The sequence below is a fragment of the Myotis daubentonii genome, chromosome 12 (genome assembly GCF_963259705.1).
Source record: "Myotis daubentonii chromosome 12, mMyoDau2.1, whole genome shotgun sequence".
NCBI classification, from domain to species: domain Eukaryota; kingdom Metazoa; phylum Chordata; class Mammalia; order Chiroptera; family Vespertilionidae; genus Myotis; species Myotis daubentonii.
This window is the reverse complement of record NC_081851.1, coordinates 39,188,346-39,212,620: the sequence shown is the minus strand read 5'-3', so window position 1 is coordinate 39,212,620 and position 24,275 is coordinate 39,188,346. Positions and strand designations below refer to the sequence as shown.

At 41.6% G+C, this 24,275-nt stretch overlaps 1 protein-coding gene across 1 annotated transcript; it reads right to left on the bottom strand.

Annotated features, from left to right (window-relative positions):
• Positions 1-14,455: 14,455 nt before the first annotated feature.
• Positions 14,456-23,435, bottom strand: BMP10 (bone morphogenetic protein 10). The gene is made up of 2 exons (XM_059659576.1): positions 23,051-23,435; positions 14,456-18,023 (listed from the first exon to the last, which is right to left on the bottom strand). Exons 1-2 carry the CDS (start codon positions 23,382-23,384, stop codon positions 17,083-17,085), a joined length of 1,275 nt encoding a protein of 424 aa, XP_059515559.1. The 5' UTR covers positions 23,385-23,435; the 3' UTR covers positions 14,456-17,082.
• Between the last annotated feature and the right edge of the window lie 840 nt (positions 23,436-24,275).

Genomic DNA, 24,275 nt, shown 5'->3' with positions numbered 1-24,275 from the left:
GTTGTTATGATAAGATGCACGCGTCGCACAAAATTCAACGTGGAGCCGGAAACGAGAGTGGCAGCGTCCAATCTGATTCCAAGCTTTGAGAAATGTGCGGTGCCCCAAAGCGCATATCCCATTAGTAATTATAACTACTAACAATCTTTAATCAAGTGCATACTTTACTGTGTGCACACTTGGAAAGGGTGGCCACTTGGGAAAAACTCTTGCACTAGCACTCTTCCTTGAGAGCTCTTTCCATGTTGTTTAAAGATGAAATAAAAACTAGTATTGCGCTATTTTGATGTATATGTATTTATTTCAAAAAGCTCCTGGATTACTGAGACATAAATGCTTACTGAATTGTTTAGACTTAATTGTTTACTAAATGGTGTCATCGGGTATTCCTTTTGGCCCCAGGACACCACAAACCACTTCATAAAGAACTAGGAGCAGTGTGAACTGAGGAGGTTGGGGAACCTCCGGCTTAATTAGAATTTGCTTACAGGTGGTCTAGGATTGCAGTGCTCGGCCTAATCATTTTGCCCACAAAGTAAATTGAACGAGAAAACTCCCGGGAGGAAGAGCCTCCCTGAGCTCCTGCTCTCCCCCGCAGCGAAGGCGGCTCTGCCACTGAGCTCTCTTTGTGAGCAACTCGCTGCTTATTGAATACTTAGCCATTAGCCAGGCCCCAGTTCTTATTTATTAATATTTTCACCCCCCTCACTTACTCCTCCCAGCAGTCTTCTGAGGGAGGTCGTTCCATAGAAGAAAAACAGCCCGAAGAGGGTACGTGGTAACTACAATACTCAAAAGCAGATTGGCTTTATACGAACACCCATTCTCCTAATCATCATTATGAGGATGATAAATTGGGATAATTTGTCATGATTAGTTATAATTTTAGCTAAATATACTTTTATTACTAGTGCTAAAATTTAAGCTTTAACAATAGGCCAGACATTATGCAAGCCATTTACATGGATTATTCAATTTAATGTGATAATAGTCTTAAGAAGTAACTAAATACATAAGCATACAGATAAATAAAGGAGGTTTGGCGAGATCACATCACTAGCCCAGAGTCTCACCATATTACTAGTGGAACCAGGTTTCAAATACAGACTGTGTTCCATACTAACAAGGCTGGCAAAACACAGCATTGTTAGGGGGAAACCTGGTAAGTAGACAAAAAATTACTTAGAAGCAAGAAATAGTTACTGATGTCAAAAGCAAGAGGGTAGAGCCCTAGCCGGTTTAGCTCAGTGGATAGAACGTTGGCCTGCGGACTGAAGGGTCCCGGTTCAATTCTGGTCAAGGGCAAGTACATTGGTTGCAGGCTCCTCCGCAACCCGGGCCCTGGTCAGAGCATGTGCAGAAGGCAACCAATCAATGTGTTTCTCTCATATCGATATTTCTCTCTGTCTTTCCCTCTCTTCCACTCTCTCTAAAAATCAATAGAAAAATATCTTTGAGTGAGGATTTAAAGAAAAAAAAAAGCAAGGGGTAGAGAAGAAAGGCTCATTAAATTCCAGTGTATTTTTGTGTAGCTCTGTGTGCTGCAGTCTTGAGAGAGCTGGGAATTTCAAGAAATGTGATGGCAAAGGCAGCTTCTCTCCCTGCGTCAGGGGCTCATTTTAGAGGAGTTATGTAGCCATCTGGGAGCACATGGGCCTCTCGGAGACAGGGCGCTTAGCCTGAGTAGAGACTTAATTGGTTTGGGGGAGTGAGTTGTGTTGATGCGATGGGGTGAGAGCAGTGGACAGGGCATCCTGAGTGTCCTTCATCCACCCCTTCTACAACCACCCATGCAGCATGCTCAAGGACAGGTATGTCAAGAAAACAAGAAAAATAAAAGATTGCTTCTTCTCTTATTTCACTGTGCCAACCAATATTACTCTTTCTTGGAGGAATTATTGGGGAAATAATATTTCTTTCTGGAGGAGGATAAGGAATAAGATACAACTTTGCATGAATTGCCAAATTCAGAAGAGGAAGCCCTCCTCCAAGTTTCACCTCCCAACCTGTTCAGCTGCTTCCTATGGACAAGTCCTGGCAAGGGTCGTCTCTTTCTTAAAACCTGGAATTTTCTTCTCAGTGTTCATGACAGTGTTGGCCTGTATCGGTGGGACTTTCATTGCCAATGGAGACAGTTTCAGAATAGCCTCATTTTAAAATGTGCTCTGCCCTTCCGGTGTGGTTCAGTGGTTAGAGCGTCCGCTTGCGCATCAAAAGGTCTCAGGTTTGATTCCCGTCCAGTCAAAGTCATGTACCTGGGTTGCAGGTTTAATCCCCGGGCCCTCCCTGGCCCCACTCAGGTCAGGGCACTTGCTGGAGGCAACCAATTGATGTGTCTTTCTCATCCTCCTCCTTTATTTCTCTCTCCTCCTCCTTCACTTCCTACCTTCCATTCTCTCTAAAAATCAATAGGAAAAAAATATCCAGGGGAGAGGATTCACAAAAAGAAAATGTGTGTTCCAACCCCCCAAATCCTTGTGTGCCAGCTCTATTGGGCTTTGGGGAATTCCTTGGCTCTCACTTAGAATGGACATAAGAGCAGCTCCCTGAGAGCTCTGTGCTGAAGCCAGGAAGGTTACAAGATGGCACTTCCTCCGGTTACAACCAACATCCCTCACGCACACATAAAAGTCTGATAAAACCAGCCTTCTGTTCAGCCTTATGGGAAAAGGATGGAAAGATTAACAGGGAAAGGTGAGCAAAACATCAAAGGTGGCCCAAGGTTTTCAGTGGGAGGGAGTGGTGTTTCTTGCTTCCCTCAGTAACACTATTAATGGCATTTATTGCTTTCTCAGCCTTTGGCACACATTATCCCCAGTACTTTGTGCATTAATACATTTAATCTTCGGAAAGGCAGGTAGGTATCACTTGGCAAGTGAGGGCACTCAGGGAGGCAGGCTGGCTCAGCAGGCTTCTAGCCACTTGGCTGCATTGCCCCTTCAGGGAGCAGAAGGAAGCAGGGCTGGCTGAGGAGTGATTGCATGGTATCTCTGTGTTCCCTGAAGTTTGGTAATCTAGCTTTGCTCTTCCTTTCCACACTTCTGGTCAGTGGCACCAGTGAATGTGAAAAGCACTAGCCACTAGGAAAGATTTTTAAGAATCCTAAGTTTGTAAAAATATGGCCAAAAGAATGTGAATGTTTTTCCTGTTTCTGTTTCCCCTCCCAGCCCCCACCCTAGCTCTTCTAATTTTGTTACCTTCCATCTCATTAAAGCAGTCACAAACATTTGTTTCAATCAAATAGATGTATGTCTAGAACACCTAAATAGATGGGTGCACGCACATATCAAAAATTTTAAAAATACGTTAAATTCTTCTAATAGAATTGGCTTCAAAATTGGAAGAAAACCTAAAGTTTATGTAATCCAGTAGGTCTAGACTGCAGGCACTGTCTCACCGCAAAGAGTTCTCTTGAGGTTCTGGGTGTTTCACAGTAATTGAGTGTGGAGTATGGCACTACCCACATTTAGTGGAAGAACCATGTTAAATATCCTATAGCATGAGGGACAGCCCCTCACAACAACGAAGCCTTCTGTCTTGAATGCCAGTGGTGCCCCACGGATAAACACTGACTCATGTTCCAAACTCCCATTTTGCAGTTGAGAAAGTGAGTCATAGAAAGGTGAGGAAACTTTCTTAAGGTAACTGAGCTAGTTAGTAGCACAGCCTGAGGTAAAATCTATGTATTTCTAAGAAAGGGCTCTTTTTGCTATACCAGAGGGTCCATAGAGGTCAGAACTATTTTCATAATACTACTAAGACATTATTTGCTTTTATCACTCTCATTCTCTAGTGAGAGTATATAATGGGGTTTTCCAACAGCTACGTGATATGTGATAATATTGTACAAAAAATGTGTGTCAACATTTAGAAGATCTGTGAACAAATATTTTTCAAATAACAAATGCATGATGTTATATAGTTTCACTCTTGGGTAAAAGATCCCACAAAAATGCAAGAAAGTAAATGGATGTTAATGTAACTAAGTACAAAGAATTCATTGATTTAAGATTTTACTTTGCTCTTAACACTTAAGAAATAAATTTTAGTATAGTGTTAGAGAGTAATATCTACAATTATCTGAAAAAGCTATTAAATATACCTTGTTTTTTCAACTACAAATGTCAAGGTCCCATTTTCTTCATTTACTTCAACCAAAACAACAAATGGCAATGGATTGAAGGCAGAAGTAGATAGGCGAGTCCAGTTGCCTTCTATTATGCCAGACATTGAAGAAATTTGCAAAATTATAAAGTAATGCCAATCTTCTCATGATATAAATTTTGTTTTGGGAAACGTACTTATTGTTCACAAAAAATATGTTACTTAATATTAATGCACAATGAGTTCAATTTTTAAATTAATTGATAAATATTTGTTTTATAATTTTAAGTTTAAATTTCTGACATAGTAAATATAAAGAGATATAACCCATATAACACAAGCTATTTGGGGTCCTTAGTAATTTTTAAGGATGTAAAGGGTCCTGAGAAGTAAGCGTTTGAGAACTACTGCCCGATATCAGACCCTTTGACTGAATATCATTCTCCTGGGTAAATAAAACCAGGGGCTCTGTTTTAAAAATTATTCATCAAATAATTCTGATGCACAAACTAGCTTGAGAACCATCAATATAGAGTGCCTCTTTGTTGAAGAAAGTCTCATTCTAATGTTTCACTGTAGGAACAATGCCAGATCCAGGGTGGGCCTTAACGGGGCTGTGGGGGCGGGGGGTGGAGGGCATCAATGATGCTATTGGGAAAGCACCAAGGAGAAGAGGCAAACTCCCCTGAACCGGGGGTTAGAAAGTACTGTTTCCAGCACCTGATCCATCTTTTTTTATTCTTTTTCTTTTCTTTTCTTTTCTTTTCTTTTCTTTTCTTTTCTTTTCTTTTCTTTTCTTTTCTTTTTTTAATTTATCACTTGATCCATCTTGACCAAGAGAAGCACCTGGGAATCAAACAGGGAGATTGACTCTCAAGAAGAACTATTTTCCAATTCTGAACACAATGTTCACTACTATGGGGTCAGTGAGAAAAGTCCTAGTCCTAGTCAGGAGGAATGTGATTCGCCCAGGGTTCCAGCTAACATCAAGGCCAGAGAAGACAAAGAAGTTGCTTATGGGCCAAATTTGGCTCACAGCTTTGCATTATTTGTACTCTCCAGGATGTAGACACTTTCTGGAATCAGATGGAAAAATTCAAAATTTTTAAATTCCAGATTTCTAGTTTATCTTAAACACTGGAAGATCTGGTAACCTGGGCCTAAACTCTACTGTGGCAACAATTGTCTGGACCCTCACAGCTGCTGCTGCCAACAGACAGAGCCTGAGCCCTCTGGTGGTCCACAGTCACCAGGCCACCTCGCCTATTTGTCTGGCCTTTTGGGGGCGGGGGGTGCCATCCTCTTCTAGAATGCTCAAGTTAATGGTGGGATCCTTTGATGGTCTAAGAAGAAGACAGGGACTAGGGCTGTACTGGTGGACAAGATGGCCATGTAGACTCAGAGTGGCATGCCAGAGTCTGCAATCTGGAATTGCTCTAATTTGCCTGGGCATATGACCTTTCTCTCATTGATTTTAAATTATTGATAGTAAGAGCACTAGTTTTTGGCTCTAAAGGGCTCAAATTAGATTTAGGTGATTGATTAAATGCACCTTATTGGTAAATATTTACCAATATATTGGTAAAATGGATATTGCTCAGAATAACAAATATTCTCCATGTAGTGTTTTTTTGTTTGTTTCTGTTAAAGAAATATGGAATGCTTCATGAATTTGCCTGTCATTCCTATGCTAATCTTCTCTGTATTAATTTTACTATATGTGCTGCCAAAGTGTCTTTTTGATATCACTTGTGTGATCATAAAAAGAGTAATTATAATAAAATCCCTAATATCCTCCATATGGAAATCTCTTGCTGTGTTGCTGAATTTTCATATTCAGTCTTTGTTTGTCAAGCCAGTTAAGAAAAGCCACATCCTCAAGTGTCAGCTGTGGATCCAAAAACATTCAAAGATAAGCAGTTGTCATAGCAAAACACAACAAACTAAAGGTGATGGATCATGGGACTTGGTTACTGTACTTGCCTGGTGAATCCACACTGCTTTCAACCTTTACTTAACTCCACATGTAGCTTTTCAACACCATGTCCTGGGTTGTCTCAAAAGCACTTTGCTTCTCACTTTGCAGCTCCTCAAGCCAGTGACATTCAACCACATTAGGTAGATCCTTATGTACTAAATAATATTTCTCAGTAGTATGTGTTTGTTAAAAATTGTCTTTTGTTAAAATACGCTCATGAATGCTTAGAAATGAAAAATATAGTCTAGGATCTGGATTTTTGTTTGTTTGTTTTCTGATCATTAAAACAAACAAGTATTCAGGCAAACCTTAGGATATAACTTCACTAAAAAGATATAACTTCACTAAAAACTTCTTGGTCACATGAGACTGAATCCTGATACAAGAAGTTGGGATATCTAGATCTTGTACTAAATTCTTCCACTGACTGATTAGATGACTTTAGTTAAGTTGCTTAATTTTTCTCCTACTCCTTTGTCCAAAGAGCAAGAATTCTGAATAGAGCTTTAAAATCTAATAAACAAAAAGAACTGAAAGAAGCATACAGTTCTAGCTTAAATATATTGCTTAACTATCTTGAGTTTTAAAAAATCTTATTATCATTTGACTTAATTTAAGAAAAAATATTTTCCTGTTAAGGAAATATTTTCCATGCCTACAAGTATTCTTCAAAACTTGACTTTGGTGACTCTCAATTCATTTAGACTGTATTCTCATTTACTCATTTACTTAGACTAACTCTAGTTTCTGGAATTAAGGGCAGGAGTAAGAATGCCTGCTCTTCACTTCAAATAAAACCACTCAGAGAGCTAGATATGTGTTTCCTACTTTTTCAGGGCAGGGCATCAAGGACTCAAGTCTAAGCCCCACACAGGAAATCCAAGTTTAAGAGACCAACTGGTGAGCTGATCTGGTGGAAGAGTGAAGAAGAGAAGTTACTGTTGAGCCGGGATGAGCTTGCTCTCTCAGGGTTAGGCAGGGCAAGGGATACTGGTGGGTTTCTCATGGACCTGGTATGGGCTGTGCACAGAAAAGAGAACCGGCTTAGAGATTTCTTAGATACCACCTATGGGAGTCTTAAAAGATGTCTGAAAATTCATCAGCACACCCCTCCTTCAGAAGATGGAGTCTAATGCCCATCCTGCTGATTATGGCTGGACTTAGTGACTCACTCCAGCCAAATTGAATGTGGCAGAGGTGACACTGCATGTCTTTCATGGCTAGATAATAAAAGGCAATACAGTGCTCTTGGGACACACACTCTGGCAACCTGCCACCATATAAATATTCCAGTTACTCGGGGGGAGCCACGTGGAGAGAGAGAGAGAGAGAGAGAGAGAGAGAGAGGCTCAAGGGGCCGCTGGTCAGGGGCCATATGTGTATGTAAGGAAACTTCAAGATGACGAAGCTCCGGCCACCACTTTATTATTATTGTTGCAAGCACCCTCTGGGTATGGCGTGTTCCACAGTGATAGTAACGGGAACACCATCCAATCAGACTGCTTAAAGACATGAAGGGACATTAACGCAAAAGAACTGACCGGGGTTGGCCCCTGGTTCCCTGGCGTTACAGAAGGAGTGAGTCACTGGCTCTCAGGCCACAGAAACTACAGACTGAGAGGCAATTGCAAAATTGGAGATTGAGGAAAAACTTACCAAAACAAGTGAAGCTTTAAACTTTTTTCCCAGGCCCAGTGTGAATTTGGCTGATGATGGTCCTTGTCAGGAAAGACTCTCCTATTCCCTCTACTAAGCCAGGCCAAACAGTGCTGACAGGGCATTTTAATAATTTAGAGATGGGAAAACCGCCTGCAAGCATGATGCACAGACCCAGGAAGCCCCAAAGGAAAAGATTTGACCAAGTAAACATGTAAAACTTTTGAACAGCAAAATGTGATATTTTTAAAAGTTAAAAGATAAAGAACACACAGGAAAACGATTGCGAGCATATAGCAAACCATTAACTAGACAGAATATAGAATTTCAACAAATCAGAAGAATATAAGCAATCTAAACTGTAAGTTAAAGACAGAAAAAGCCTATGGATAGAATAAAGAGAATTAGTCAAGAAATATAGGAAAACATAGTGAAACTCACCAATCATTGAAGAGATAAGTTTACATATATTTAATTAAAATTGTTATACTTAGCATCGGTATTAGTTTCTGAGGGCTGCTGTAACAAAGTACCGCAAACTGCGTGGCTTGAACAACAGAAATGTATCCTCTCCCACTTCTGGAAGCTGCAAGTCTGAGCTCAAGGTGTCAGTGGGGCTGGTCCTTCTGAGGGCTGGGAGGTGTCAGTAGGGCTGGTCCTTCTGAGGGCTGGGAGGTGTCAGTGGGGCTGGTCCTTCTGAGGGCTGGGAGGAAGAAGCTGGTCCTTGTCTCTCTCCTGGCTTCTGGTGGTTTGCTGCCAATCTTTGGAGTTCCATGATTTAGAGATGCCTCGTCCTGATCTCTGCCTTCATCTTCACATGGTGTTCTCAGTATGTTCCTGCCAGTCTGTGTCCAAATTTGCCTCTTTTATAAGGACATCAGTCAGACTGGGTTAGGGCCCACCCTAATGACCCCATTTTAACCCAATTACCTCTTTGAAGACCTTTTTTCCAAATAAGGCCACACTCTGAGGTATTGGGCATTGGAATTCATCATATCTTTTTTTAGGGGACACAATTCAACCACATCAGCCTTCACTAAGAAAAGCAATAGTATTATTGAATATCAGAAACTGTATAGAATCAGTGCTCTTGTACCAGCTAATAGAGTATAATTTTTGGTAAACGTTTTGAGAGTAACTTGCTAATACCTCTCAGAATGTTCTAAGGGTGCATATCTTTTTCTGCAGTGATTTCACTTTTATGAATATAATAAAATCTAAAGGCAAAGTCAAGATGAAAAAGAATTTTTTAATGTAAGCTGTCCAGGAAAATGGGGAGGAGGATGTGTTAGGTATTGCTTCTATTTTAGTATTGGCAGGTGTTGTGGTCAAGTGCATTTCATCTTCACATCTCAAAGCTGTTCTTTGACAATGAACCCTGATAGGTTGAGCTATGATCTTCTGAATCGCTCATTTGGGACTGGAGGGGCGAGGTATTTAATTTTTCTCTGGCTCTTACCACTCATGTAACCTACTGAGCAATATCTGACTAAGGCTGCCAGGTTTAACAAATAAAGACACAGAGAACCCAATGAAATTTGAATTTCACATAAGCAAGCTCGTTTTTAGTATGCAATATTTGAGGCATACTTATATTAAAGAAATTATTCCTCATTTACCTCAGGTTCAAATTCAACTGAACATCCTGCATTTTACCTGGCAACCTAATCCCTGACCCCAAAAGCAGGTGGGCTTGGCCCTTGGGAGCTAGGATGCTATCTATGGTCTGATTTCACTGTGTATATACTTCATTTAGGCATATTCTCAATTGTGTTTTGCAGGAAATTTTTTTAAAAAGCAAAAATAACAACAAAGAACAAAACATGTGACAGTTGCAGCAAAAGATGTAACAGGAGCTGGTTTCGTGTAAATATTGTGTTAATTAAAACGGAAGGGTCTGGAGCATAAACAAAACAGCTGCGGGGGCTGGTTTTTGTTCTGGCTGGGCTGCTAAATATAGTAACTCCGTTCCCGGCCTGTTAGCACTCCTTCCTTATCAAACATTGAACTGGGGTATAAGGAAGTTTAAATTGCCAGTGATTGGAGATCCGTTTTCTAAACACTTCAAGCAGATGGTCTGTTGCCTGAAGAGCACGCTTCTTTTCAGGGAATGCAGGGTTGAGCTTGGTTATTTCAGGAGAATATTTCACTGCGGCTCATGTGTTGACCCCGGGTTTGCCACACTGATGCACAGTTTCTCCTCCTTTCTGTCTCTTTGGATTCTTCTCGCGAGTTTGCCTATTGCACGGAGGTCTTATTTTTAATGCCACCTGCTTGCTGCTTAGACTCCGCCTTAGGCAAAAGCCCAGTTACTCATTCCACACAGCTTCTCACAGCTTCAGGAAGAGAGCAATAGCCATGCCAAAGGAGTTTTGTAAATGAAGACCACTTGAGAGTGTACGATTGATAGAGTTGGACCCTACCACTGACATTTTTAAAAAATATATACTTTTATTGATTTTAGAGAGAGGGAGAGAGAAATAGAAACATCAATGAGGAGAGAGAATCCTTGATTGACTGCCTCCTGCATGCCCCTTATTGGAAATTGAGCCTGCAACCCAGGCATGTGCCCTGAACAGGAATTGAACCCTGACCTCCTGATTCATGGGCCAACTGATGCCACACCTGTCAGACACTGCCACTGACATTTTAAAAGAGTGCAGTCTGGTTATTTTGCAGAATGTTCTTCACATGGATTTACCTGGTATTTCCTTATAATTGGTCAGGTCATGTTACCCATTTTAGGCAGGAATACTAATAAGGGGCTAGAATTGGATTTTCTAACACCGTTCCCATCTTTGTGCAGAAAAGTTGGCCCTGTGTCCTGTGACTGGAAACTCTTTGCTGGAGTCTGGTCTGACGATGGTGCTTCATGCCTTCCACCAGAGAATCTCAATTCGAACTGAGTGGCCTAAATTTTTGATAAGGTTCTTAGAATCACATTGAAGAGTAAAAATGGACTGGGGTGTCCATGTGTTTCTGGACTTTCTTCTCAGGACAAGATGAGCACTTCGGATCGGTGCTAATGGTCTAAGGAAGGTTAAGAGAGGGCAGGAACTGGTTCTTGTAAACTGACAGTTCGGGAGAGTGAGTCGGAGATAATCGCATAATCCATTTATAACCACCCAAGTTAACAAGCTCTCACCTTCTCCAAATAGGCCTCTTCTTTACAAATAGTCACTTGTGCACAAAAGTGGACTCTCGTCCATGTGATTGGAGTCACATGCAGCCAGTCTCATGGCCCCATTATCCTGCAACACCACGGAGATCCATTCACATTCAGAGCACTATTAGAAACTGCAACGTGTTCTTATGTGTTTAATATGAGCTTTGGAAATAATTCTTCACCCCCAAAAAAACTTGTGGCCATGTCTGCCCGATGCCATCCCAGGCCGTGTCAGTTATCAGTAGACAAGACACTCCCAGAACAAAGGTGGCTGGTTCTGTGCTCAGACCATATATATGTGAAGAATGGGTCCAGGCACCACACTGCGAGAGACATCCATAAATGGAATTATTTACAGAAGAGAATGAATAGGTTGCTAAAGAATTCGGCATTATGACTAAGACTGGCTTTTTGTTGTTTTTCAGTCCAGCCCTGGCTTAAGCCCCAACCTGGGTTCTCAGCTCCCCTCCCTCCACGACTAGAATGCTTGTCTTGCCCTTATCAGTTGTCCTAATAGTGAGGGACAAGGGCTGTGCTCACCAGATACGGCCTGTCAGCCAGACTTCAGAGGATTCCCCCCCAAAAGAGGTGCGGGGTGATTGTCTGATGGAAGGAATTTGAGTCCACCTGGGACTCTGTATCCCTCAATTCCCAAGTTCTGCCGTAAGAAGGAACTCCCTTCCAGAAAAGGCAGCGAGGTCTGTCTGCCCATCAGGTCTATGACACACTCAGGGCCAGGTCTACTCCCAGCCAGGGCTTCCCGTGTGTTTCCCTCTGGCTGAGGGCTCACTGCGCCTGGCCATGTGCTCACACGCCCACTACTGCAGGAAATGGGGACCACGCATCCAGGAGGACAGGAGAGCTGTTTGCAAACCGTGGGGCTGGCATGAAAGTGGATTAGATATGTATGGGCCGTCTCAAGTGTTATGAATGGGAATGTATGAGGGACGCCCGGAGAGACCTCAGTTTCATATAAGGGGAACGCTAACAACTTCCTGCTTACCTTTGCCTCTCCTGCAGTGACTTGCGTGCATAACGAGCTAAGCTATTTGTTAAACTGAGTACAACTGAAAATGTGATCGGCGCCCTTAAAAAGGCAGTGCACTCCCTTCTCTTCACTTCTATTTGCAGAAAAGATGGAAAGGGCTTTCACTGAGCTGCCCGAGGGAATGGAGCCTGCAGATCACTTAAAAGTTCCATCTAAGCCTGAGATTCTAAGAGGTTCAATAATCAAATTTCAGTGAAATTTAGCCTGGAAATTTCCCCCAAAGTAATTGCTCGTTAGTCTGACTTGTTCTAAACTCAGAGAAGAAATTTTTCTCAGTGGTTGACAAAGAGGAGATACTTTCATTTGCGATGTATGTCCGGCATTCATGGGCTTTACAGACAGTTGTGTGAAATGGGAGACCATTCATGATAGAATCTCACTCTCTGGCGAGATCACTTAAAAGCTAAAACCAATTTATTGTTTCTTCAGGGCATAGTCCACTAATCTAGCAAGAAATTTTATTCCATCTGGATATACTGTGAAATGGAAACCAGAAAAAAAGTAGGGAAGGAGAGCAAAACAGATTTCATCTCAAGGAAAACTGTTTCAAATAATTATCAAAATAATTTTTCCATTTTATTTAACAAGATAACTCTGAATATACACATTTAATTTATGAACACGGTGTAAACTATTTCTTCCCGTCTTCCTTTTAGCCTAGCAATTTCTACGTACATTTGGACATGGATAACAAAGAGATTTTACACAAGAAAGTTACTGTGTTTCAGCCGATTCGGTGTGATCGTGGCACTAGCTAATTGCCCGCGTGCGTGGAAGTTCGCGGGTGGGCATGAGCATGTGGCGTCCTCACCGGGATCAGGCCAGACACTCACAGGATAAGTGCTCATGTGCACAGAAGCATGCTGATCACAGCACACAGTCATTCCCTGATGAAGTTATAAACTTATGGTTATAGTTCCACACCCAGAAACACCCTTTTATGGGGCTGTTGCACAGCATTATCTACTTTCCTTTCCATCTAATGTGTGAAATCAAATGTGGTTGTTGGGGCCAGGAAAATGCACAGAGTCACAGTAGTGTCCCCTTTTCACCAGACAGTTAAAGGCCAAGTACAACCCCTGGTGACCTTCTGAGAAGATCCACAATTCCTAAATAGGGCAGTGTCCCTTCTGTGCGACAGACAAATTGTACATTGTTTTGACACAACCCTGCTGGGTTTTGTGGGCTGTTGAGGAGTCCAGTAAAAAGTAATATGTAAAATCTCTTTCTCTGAGAATATCTTTACTTAAAAAATCTAGATTCTGAAGAATACCAACAGTCCTGGGAACAGTATTTACCATTAGTTCCTCAGGCCAAAAATTATACACAGGGAAAGAATTAGGCACTTTGAGGCTGACTCTTTTGGGAATCCATAAATGAACTTTTTTTTTTTTTTTACATGTATAGAGTAATTGATCCAATTACAAAGGGATTTATCCAACCGGGTCTTTGAACTGGTGGGCTAGTGAAAGCAAGGGATGCGGTCAGCAGAAAAGCACCTTGTTTGGGAATGAAAAGTGCCAATTAAGTACTGAACAGCAATCATAGTCCCTCACAGCCTGACAATGTTTGCCTCTGATGGAAAAATGACAGTGTCAACTCGTGGAATGCCATGACAATTTATTGGATAAATATTTTCTGGAACACCTACACTTCAGTCAAAACTACAGCATTTAGTTAAAACTGTACTATTTGCACATCAGTCAATTTGCCAAGGGGCTCACAGCATGCCTACGAGACACAAATATACAAGATGGTGGCAAGCTTATAGCAAGGCTCCCTAAATTAACAGGAAGTTCTGATGTAAAAAGAGAGGATAAAAATACAGACCAAATATTGTAAAGGAGCCATACTCTGGGGAAGACACTACTTGAAAAGCATAGAAGACTATTTTACCCAAGAAGGAATCCCAAACATAAAAATAAAATATTTGGTATTCTACACTATATTACAAAAATAAATATATCCATCAATAAATAGCAGGACACCTAGGAACCTTTACATGAATGTTTTGGTGGTTGGCTGCCCACGTCTCTACATCATACTTCTCCTCAAGAGTCATTTGGGTTGGTCAACTTCAATGATGTTAACTTGGCCATAAACCTGTAGAAAAGAAGGGCGCGGGATATAGCCAAGGTCTATGATCTGAGAAGATATTAGTGAGGTCGACTTTCACAAAACTCTTCACAAAACTCTAAGGTTCTGACAATTTTATGGCTTCATGTTAGTGCAGCAACATCGGAGACATGCAGGCTGACGAGGCCTGAAGGGAGCTGGGAGGACTCTCTGTTTATGGGTCATGTCCTTTCATTCTCTGATGAGAAGAAAGCAAAAAAAAAAAAAAATGCCACTAGCAACATTTCAATAACCAATATGTGGCTTTCTGCACCCTCTTTCCATAAGGAAGAAGAAAATCGGGAAAATGCATGTTTATGTCTGGGCTGTGGGAAAAGAAGAAGCAGCTGGGTGTGCAGCCCAGTTGCAGACAGCCTAGATTTTCACATATCTTTAATAGAAGAGTGGCTATAAGTGCTCGCAACAAGATTTCTCTAGGAACCTGGCAAGTCGGCAGAAGGCATGAACAGGGTGCTGATAGCAGTGGGGTGCCAGAGCCAGCAAGCATGGCTCCTGAGAATAGTTGTTAAGTTCAGGAATTTTGCAAGCCAGTTGACATCACTTTAGTGCATTGAAATAGGCCATGCGAGTATTTCACCATTGAAATTAACAAGTCAGGGCTAATTCACCCCAGGACTGCTGGCTGTAAAGCATTTACAAGCACACCACTGTCTTAAATATTTTAAACATAAAGTTTTGCTTGATTTTTCTCTAACTAGAACTGTCTTGTTCAACTGAGGTTTTACTGTATGTCTATTATGGTGTCCATTAGAAGAATAAGAAGTACCGTAGAGTATATGAGTATAAAGTGAGTACCATGGGTGTAAAGGATGTACCACATCCCACTGAGGGGTCTGAGTGTGGCTATCCAAAGCCAGTTACATACACCACATACACACACACACACACACACACACACACACACGTACCATTGTATATGGAGATTATTCCATAAATGAATGGATCTGAATTGCATGACCATCTCAAATTGTCACTCACTGTATACTCACTGATAGTCAGAATACCACTTTCTTAGGCCAATGAATCCCCCGAGATCTTCCCTCTGTTTGCTCTCAGAATCTATGCATCTGGATGTACAGAGCTGAGGTCCAAATTGGGCAAAATGTCTTTCAAAATCACTTCCCTTGCCTCTATTTTCTAGTGCAATATGAGTTTATAACCCCAAGAGTTTTGTGAAAGGAAGGCTGATGGTTTCCTAGGTTATAAAACATGGCAGACTTCTTAGGGAAGCATTCAATGGGTGAGTGGGGACAACGTACTAGAAATCACATTCCTGATTCTAGCTTGAACCATCTGTGTCATCCTCCTGGAGCTGTCAGAACAGCTTGAGAACTGCACTACTCTGGTTCCTCCTGCACAAAGCCCACGATCCCTCATGGGGGTGGGAAGGTTTAGACCACAGCCAGAGTCTCGGTGTCCTTCCAACTGGCCAACTGCTGGCAGACCCATAAACTTGAGGTGGATAATCTTAAGGTGGACCAAGGCCTGACAGATCATTGCTGTCAGGAACACTTCCCAGTCCTTAGTCCTGGCCAGTTCCCAAGTGGGAAGACTGCAGAATGGGAAGCTATAAGGGTTCTACCTGATTTCAAAATTCAGGCTTAGCTTTCAGTCATCTGCTTGTATGTCTATGTATTAATTCATTTACTTAGGTGAGTCCATTTGGACTCTCATTTTCTTTTCCTTATTCTTAAATATTCTTCACGAAAAACATTCATAAAGGATATTGTTAAAAGCAAATCAAATTAAATGTCAGGGAGGAAACTAGAAATTAGAGCACTAACTCCACTCGTCTTGAAAGAAATGCTTTCCGGTGTCCCCCCAGGTCACATTGGAGCAATGAAGGCGCGTGAAGACAAGGGACAGAAGAATGGGAGAAAGACACGAGGCTCTGGGCAAAGAAGAAAGAGGGAAGAAAAAGGGTGGACAAAACAAGAGCAGAGGTGCAGAGGCAAGGGAGAAATACGAAGAATTGAAGAAAAAATGTTAAGAAGTGAAGTGAAGAGGCCAACGGACAGATCCCTTCTGGTTTTTCCCCTCTTGTTCTTTGAAAATTTTATTTTGTCCAAAAAATGAAATTCTCTGATTAGAACTGCTTATAATTTTACAGACACATCCTAGGATAACATCCAGATCCCTTTTCTCTCATCCCCTATGTGCCCTCTCCCACCTCCTCTACCTTCTGTAGCAGTGAAGGCCAGCATTGGCCTTGCTTTCCTATTATCTCGGAAGCAGATGTCATCCTGAAGCCCCACTTTTTCCTTTCTTGACCAGGCACTGCTCCCTCGAGCACATTGGTGCCACAATGGGTTTATTCTTTGCTAGTGCACTTTAAAGCCACTACCTCTTGAACCCATTTGGTTTCTGCATCAAATAACCCCTCTCCTTACACATACAACATCCTTTACCAGGCCCTGCTTCTCTGAGTGATGGCAGACACTCGACTGATGAAAGCTCCACCTACATTCCCAATAATGTTTAGGAAATGTAATATTTCCTAGGATGGTGAAATCCCTGGTGCAAATTATCTTGACATAACTCCTACTCAGAGAAGAGTTGACTGAGAGCATACCATTGGCTTTTAATATATACATATTTGATTGAGTTTTGCATGTGTATGAGTCTAATCTACCTCTATAGAACCAATAGAGTTTTATAAGCTTATATGTACACATATACATACACATAAATCTATCTTTTGACACTATATCTCTGCTTAGGGATTGTTGTTTTCAAATTGACATAGAAGACAAATAGCATGATCTTGCCATTTGCTGTTGGAGGTGGCATTGTCAGGAAACGGCAAATCCAGAGAAACACAGATCAGAAGGAATGAGACTGTATAACAAAATAAGCATTTCTTACAACGAACCAACCTGTCCATTTCCCTAAGTAAACCTCTATGATCTGTACACCCTTATTAAATAATCTTATTAAATAAGCACATAAAATATACACATATACAGTTATTAAATAAGCAACACAAATCCTCTTCTATCTGCAGCCACACTCAGAAACAGCCATGCCTTCATATTTAAACTTGTAAGTGACAACGCCTTTGTCTAAATAGAGGATGGAGATGGGCTCCAGCTTGGTGGGCACACAGCAGGCTTTGGAAGCCTTCTGGGAATTCTTGAGGTGGACCAAGGCCTGGATAATCGCATGTTTTGTGGGTGTGAGATGCTCTGCCAGGGGGTAGTTGCAAACACCACGGCACTCATAGGCTTCATATCCAGGCGGAGCGATGATCCAAGAGTCCCAGCCAATCTCCTTGAAGTCGATGTAGAGAGGGGTCCTCTTGCAGTAGTTTCCTTTGGCATTCCTTCTGATGCGGGCAGTGGAGTCATAGATGATGTTTGACCTCATCTGCAGCAGAGCCTCTTCCCCAGGACCACTGGAATAACCATCCAGGCCCTGGTTGTCCAGCTCCAGAAGTTGCTCATGGGTGATCATTTCACTCAGTTCCTCTTTCTCTTCCTTCTCACTGCTTTGGTCATCAGAAAACACGACAATCAAAGGGACGTGCTTATTCTGGGCGCTGGTGTCTATTTCCAGTTGTCCCCTGCCAGTGCCCTCAGTTTCGTCATGTCTGCTCTCAATGTGGACTTCCAGCTGGTGGGTGGATGAACCTGACTTTTGCCAACGTCTGATGGCACTGGTGACGTCAAAAGTCTCCCACTCACTGTTGGTTCCATAGATCTCCTCTGATGCCAAGACCAGCATGTTTCTTTCACCCTCATTGTCCTCTGTGTTCTCAAGTACTTCAAAAATTGTAATTTTCCGGTCCACTCCATCATATATCATGCGATCTCTTTGCACCAGTGTGTACAACCTAAGTTCAGCCATGATGACCTCTTCATGGTGGGGGATGGACACATTGAAGAGGAGAGGGTATTTTCTGAGCCCATTAAAACTGGCTGGTTGGGAAAACAACTCTAAAAAAAAAGACAAAAGTGACATTTACAGTATGTCAAAGAGAAAAACAGACACTTATTTATGTCATAAGAAGGCTTGTCTATGAAGGAAATTTGATTCAGAGAGAATAAGGGGATATAAATGAAAACAAACACAATGTTAGCATTCTCTGACACAGAAAACACTGAAAGGTCAATGGTAGAATATTAGACTGAGTTAAGCTGCCAAGACTAAACTGGAAAATGGCAGTCTAATGAATTGTGAAAAACTTACCCAGCCTTGCTTGCTAGCTTGTCAGCCACAGAATTATAGCACTGGTATGGGCAAGTCCTCAATTTTTCTAACCAGTGAAGAGATAGCAAATGAAACAAGTTATGATTGTTCTTTTCTTTTAAAAAAAGGTTTATTGATTGATTGATTTTGAGAGATAGAGAGAGACTTCGATTTGTGTTCAACTTATTTATGTATTTATTGATTGGCTCTTGTATGTGCCCTGACCAGAGATTGAACCCTCAACCTGGTGTATCAGGACCATGCTCTATCCCACCAGGGCAATTGGTCTTTTCTTGACACTTTTCAGAAGGCGTCATGGTTTGTCATATTTGCATGTAATGGGTGGAGTTCCCACATAGCTGGCTGGCACTGTTCTTCCTAAAGACCTCCACCTAGACCAGAGGTTGGTAAACTATATTCCATGGGTCACCAGTCTTGGAAGTAAAGTATTATTGGAACTCAGCCTCACCCACTCTTTCTGTATTGTCTGTGATGATGGTTGCACTACAATGGCATAGCTAAATAGTCCCAAGAGAGAAAAATCCTATATAATAAAAGCCTAACATGCTAAGTGTCTGGTCGTCTGGTCAGCTGTTCAACCAATCAAAGCGTAATATGCTAATGATATGCTAAGGCTGTTAACCTCTCACTATCATGTGCACTGACCACCAGGGGGCAGACACTCTGACTGGTAGGTTAGCTTGCTGCTAGGGTCTGGCCAATCGGGACTGAGTGAGACTGGCTGGACACGTCCTGGAGACCTCCCGTGGTCCCTCCCCAACCTCCCGCATCCCTCCTGGCCCCAATCGTGCACTGGTGGGGTCCTTTGGCCTGGCCTGCGCCCTCTTACAATCTGGGAACCCCTCAGGGGATGTTGGAGAGCTGGTTTCAGCCCAATCCTGCAGGCCAGGCTGAGGGACCCCACTGGTGCACGAATTCATGCACTGGGCCCCTAGTGTTTCATAAAACCTAGACTATGTACTATTTGTATGGCCCTTGATAGAAAAATTTTGCTGATCCCTGCTCTAGACACCAAAGCCTGACAAGGTCAAGAAGATAGCTATATACCAGGAGGGTCACAGCAGTTGATTTGGGGTATGCAGTCCTTGACTAAGAGAAATAGGGGAAATGAACCTTCGGGATAAATTGGTTGACTTAGTCTTATACCCTTAGAACCTGGCATTGAGTTTGGCACATACAAATCATTCAAGAATATTTATGAAATAAAATTTTAAAGGTCCTTTTATCTTAGAAACACACCTCCAAATATCATCATGTTGACTTTCTAAGAATTTTATAGGAGTCCAACAGCTCCTGTAGTCTTGCCCCAGATAATACATGTCTAAAAGGAATTCCTGAGGGCATTTGTCATCAAGCAAAGGGTTCCATGACACCGAAGATGATAAGCACCACCAACTGAGGGATTCTCTATAACCTTTGGCAGCATTTTCCCGACTCTGTACCCCATTCATGAATTTAATATTTTTATTTAACTTGATCTGATTATTTTATACGTTCAACCTCTTTTAGACTTTTCTTAAGAAACAGCATTTATGAAATGAGGGGTTTGAGGTGATATGTGGATTTTTTCTAATTTACAATAGTAAAAGTGTACAATTATTTCACATGATTTACAGCTTCCTCTAGATTTGACCTAAAATTATCTCATATACTGCCAGTAGAAAATATTGGTCAATGGAATGCATTTCAACTTTCTAGCATGGCTCTCAAAACAGCTATAACCAGGTCTTAACTTCTTAAACCAGTCTTTACTCCTATTCATCCTCACCAGTGCATGAAACATTGCAATTGTTCCATTGATCTTTGTTGAAAGATGAAATAAGTTGTAAACCCTGTTTAAAATAGACTGATATCTTCATCACTTGTGAAAACACCCCTTTGCTTTATTGTATGTTTCACCTTGGGATTGGTTCTTCTGACCTTTGGAAAGCCCTATTCCCTCATTTCTAACTACCTAGCTGTGACTCCTCCCTGTGGAACCTTCCCTTCCTTAACCTCCCACCTGGATATTCACTCCCTTCTGAATCACTTGAGTACTTACTCTCTATCTCTCCTTTTACCTTTGCCATGTACATCCTTGTATTTCAGTTGTCTCTTCATGAATGGATCTTCCCAACTAGACTGTCATCATGCTGGCAAGTACCACATCTTAAATTCCTTTCTATGCCTTTAATCTGCAAGATTACCTTTGAGGCAGCACTTTAAACATATTGATTAATTGATGATCCCAGGCATCAGACCACATTGATTTATAAGTGTAACATATGTCCTTAATACATCAAGTAGCTTGGGAGTTGTCCCCTCCTTATAAGAATGGTGGAGACAGCTCACCTTGGGCAGGGAACATGTGAAGACCAAAAATAGGGGAGTGGACTGGTTGCTTGACCCATGAGAAAAGTGCAGAATAAAAGCTCACTCTAGTGAGAGGAAAGGATTATAAGGGAACACTGGGAAACTTGGTGATCATGAATATGTTCACTACTGTGATTGTAGTGATGGTTTCAATGGCTGTTTACTTATGTCAAAGGCTATCAAATTGTACACTATAAGTACGTGCAGTTTATTGTATGTCAGTTATCTATAATAATAAAAGCATAATATGCTAATTAGACCGGATGTCCTCTGGATGTCCTTCCTTCCGGACAAAGCCGCAGCAGGCAGGGGCAGCAGAGGCAGCAGAGGCCCCCGGCCGAGGTGGAGGAGGGTGGGGGCCAGGGCCAAGGCCCTTGCGTCAATTTGGTGCATCAGGCCTCTAGTACTTCAATAAAGATGTTTAAAAATAAATTCACTGTTCATTTGCAAATATAGTAGGTAATAGGTGGAGGAGTTACATTTCTAAGCAAATGTCATGTGCCAGGCGCTCTGTAAACATTGTTTTATTTAGCTCTTACAATGTCCTTCCAATGCAGGTATTGCTACTCTGTGCATTTTACATCAGACGAAGCTGAGCCTCAGAGCAGAGAACTGACTTCCCCCAGATGACAAGATGCAGTCAGAGCTTTGATAGGAATATTGGTCATGCTTTTTCCACCTTCGAGGTGGCAATTGTTTCCCCTTGATTAGTTAGATTTGGAGGGATTGGGGGATTTGTTTTGTTTTGTTTTGTTTTGTTGGTCTTTGTCTCCTTAAAGCTGCACTGAGCAGACCCAAAGAGTCAAAGAGAGACAATAGCAGCCAGCAGGGCGAGCCCAGTGCAGCATTCCTGTCCTGGGGACTTTGTTCCCAGCCACAGACTGGCGGAGCTACAGGCTGAGTTGTCCACGGAGTGGGGCCCCTACCCTTGCTGATCTCTAGTAATGAGAAACTGTAAATGTTGCTTCCTGACCTGGATCCTCCAGGGGCGAAGTGAAAGCTGAGAAACCCCAATTTCCCTGGAGGACAGGAGTGGCTCTGAGCCAGACACTTAGGGTTCAGCGCACAGAAATACTGAGGACTCCCGTGGAAGAAGACTGTTCACTTGCAATTCAGACTCACCTCCAAAGGAATCTGTAATTTCAGCTTTGCCATTTCCATTGTGTTACAAAATACCAGATCCAATATGTTACTAAATATTATAAATTTTGGTCTGGCAACTAAATTTTTAAGGCAAACGGTATCTCCAGGACTAAGCAATACCTACTCAACATTTTCTGTAATGCCTAGAATTTATGGAATTCATCAGGAATAACTAATGTTTCTTCAACACTTCCTAGGAAATGGAATGTTTCTTATTCAGAACCTCTTTTGAATCATTCTATTGTATTGTATCCCCAATATACAGATAAGGAAATTGAGGTTCAGAGAAATAAAACACATTATCTACAACTACTAAATCAACCTGTTCTCAAAATTCCAAATCTCTGAGCTATTTCTTTGACACCACCTTTCTCCTTTTGAGACAGTCTGGCCAAAATCGATCTAAACCCTATTTTTCACCTGACTAGTGTCTATAAAAGCATAACTGGTAAATATTAAAGAATTAGTTTCTTTGGACCCACCGTTTTTGCCATAGATATTAGATTTTTGGAGGGGCCAGCTAACACCATAATAAACAAAGGATTAACTTCCACGGTCATTAGATTTAGTTACTGAATAAAGGTCTGGGAGGAGAAAACACATCTTCCCACTGATATGTAAAGCTTGTGCCTCACTCTTCATAAAGGCACAGATATAAGTTGGGTCATTAACTGGTCCGTGCACACTTCCTAGAAACTATAAACAGTGTTTCAAGGATATACATGTCACATCAAATGCAACAAAACTGCAGGAAAACTCTCTAAAATATAAGCTTCCATCCTGTTTGAGCATCTTTTAAATAAGGCCACAAAAGGGAAACTCATCCAAAGCTTGAGCAAAACACAAATCACAACTTTCTGGTTTTTGTCTATTTTCATCATTTTTAATCAAAATAGAAGTTGACAAGCTTTGTAATCAATCAAAAGCCAAGTGGAAACAGAGGCCTATCTGAAAAGTGACCGACAGCGGTACAGTAGTAGGCCAACATTAACTTTTTGTATTACTTGCTGTCAAAATTTAAACAATTTTTCAAGATCCCATTATAATGTCAAAATGGTAGAGACTTTATAACTTTGAATTAAAAGATATTCTTTAGTACCTTTCAATACCATTTGGAAAATAAGCATTGAAATGATATAGGCCATAATGTGTATTGCTTTGTAGGTCTGTATGTCTGTATTCACTCTTATTCGCATTAGGAATTTATCACTCCTTGAAAAAGATCCAAGCCAATGTCATCGATAGAAGGTAAACTTACCTTCATTTTTGAAACTCCTGACGATGTTGGCAGATGGCATGGAGGTGCGGTCTGTGGCAAACTTGTTGTAGAGTTCCAGCATGTACTCTGGCGGGTCCACCTTGGCCGAGTCCTGCATGGGGATGTCAGACAGGTTCAATGTTTTGAGAAACTCGTTCTTCATGCTCTGCAGCAGTGTGTCAAAGTCAACACCATCTTGCTCCGAGAAGACATCATCGAAGAGGGGCATGTCTTCTTCCAGAGGCGACTGCTCCAGGCTCATGATGGGGCTTCCAGAAGCAGAGTGAGCCGCCAGGCAGAGGAGAGCGCACAGCTGCAGGGCCAGAGAATCCATGACTCTGCTCAAGCCCCCAGGCCAACCCAGGAAGGTTTAGCTCCCCTGGGCTCTAAGTGGCAGTTTTATCTCACTGAGCGTCAATGTCTCCTGTCACTGGAGACAAGTTTGGAAACTCTTCCTCTCTCTCCCTCCCCCTACCATTCTTCCTCTTCCCCCAAAAGTCAGGTTGCAGTAATTGGATAACAAAATACCCTATAGGGGCCTAGCCTTTCTTATCTCGCTAGTGTAAACTTGTGCACCAGATTTTGTTTCTATCTTGCAATCCCTTTTTCTTTTAATGAGCATTTTGTAAACATTTCCACATTCTGACACTGGCTGAGAGATAGGACAATTTTCTCCTTGCAAAGGCTCTGCTTCTCTTCCTTTCAATTCACTTCCTTTTGGCAGGAATGCCTAAATTCTGCTTTTAAGCGGTTCAGTTTCACACATGCGTGTAACAAATATTAAGAATCAACACGATACACATCAATGGCGGCATCTATTAATTAGAGTAATGGGGCTTCCATCTTCACGTACATATTTTCGAAGAAAGACCAAATATCCAAAATCTTCAAGTTAAATTAATAGATATAAGTGAGTTTATATAAACTTTAGAGTCAATAGTCTTTTTTTGTACAGATTTGATCTGGCTAAAATGGCTTTGAAAAATAAGGAGAGTGCTTCATTATAAAAGGAATCAAAATGTATTAGGTGTTTTCCTCCAAACAGGCATTGCTCTAAGTGCTTTGCATGTCACCTAAAGTGCTCCCCGTAATAACTTTATTATCGTCCCCATCACACATATGGGTCACCGCCGTTTAATAGCTTGCCAGAGGTCACAGAGCTACAAAGTCTTAGAGCCAGGACTTGAACCCAGGCAGTCAGACTCTTGTAAAAAAAAAAAAAAAA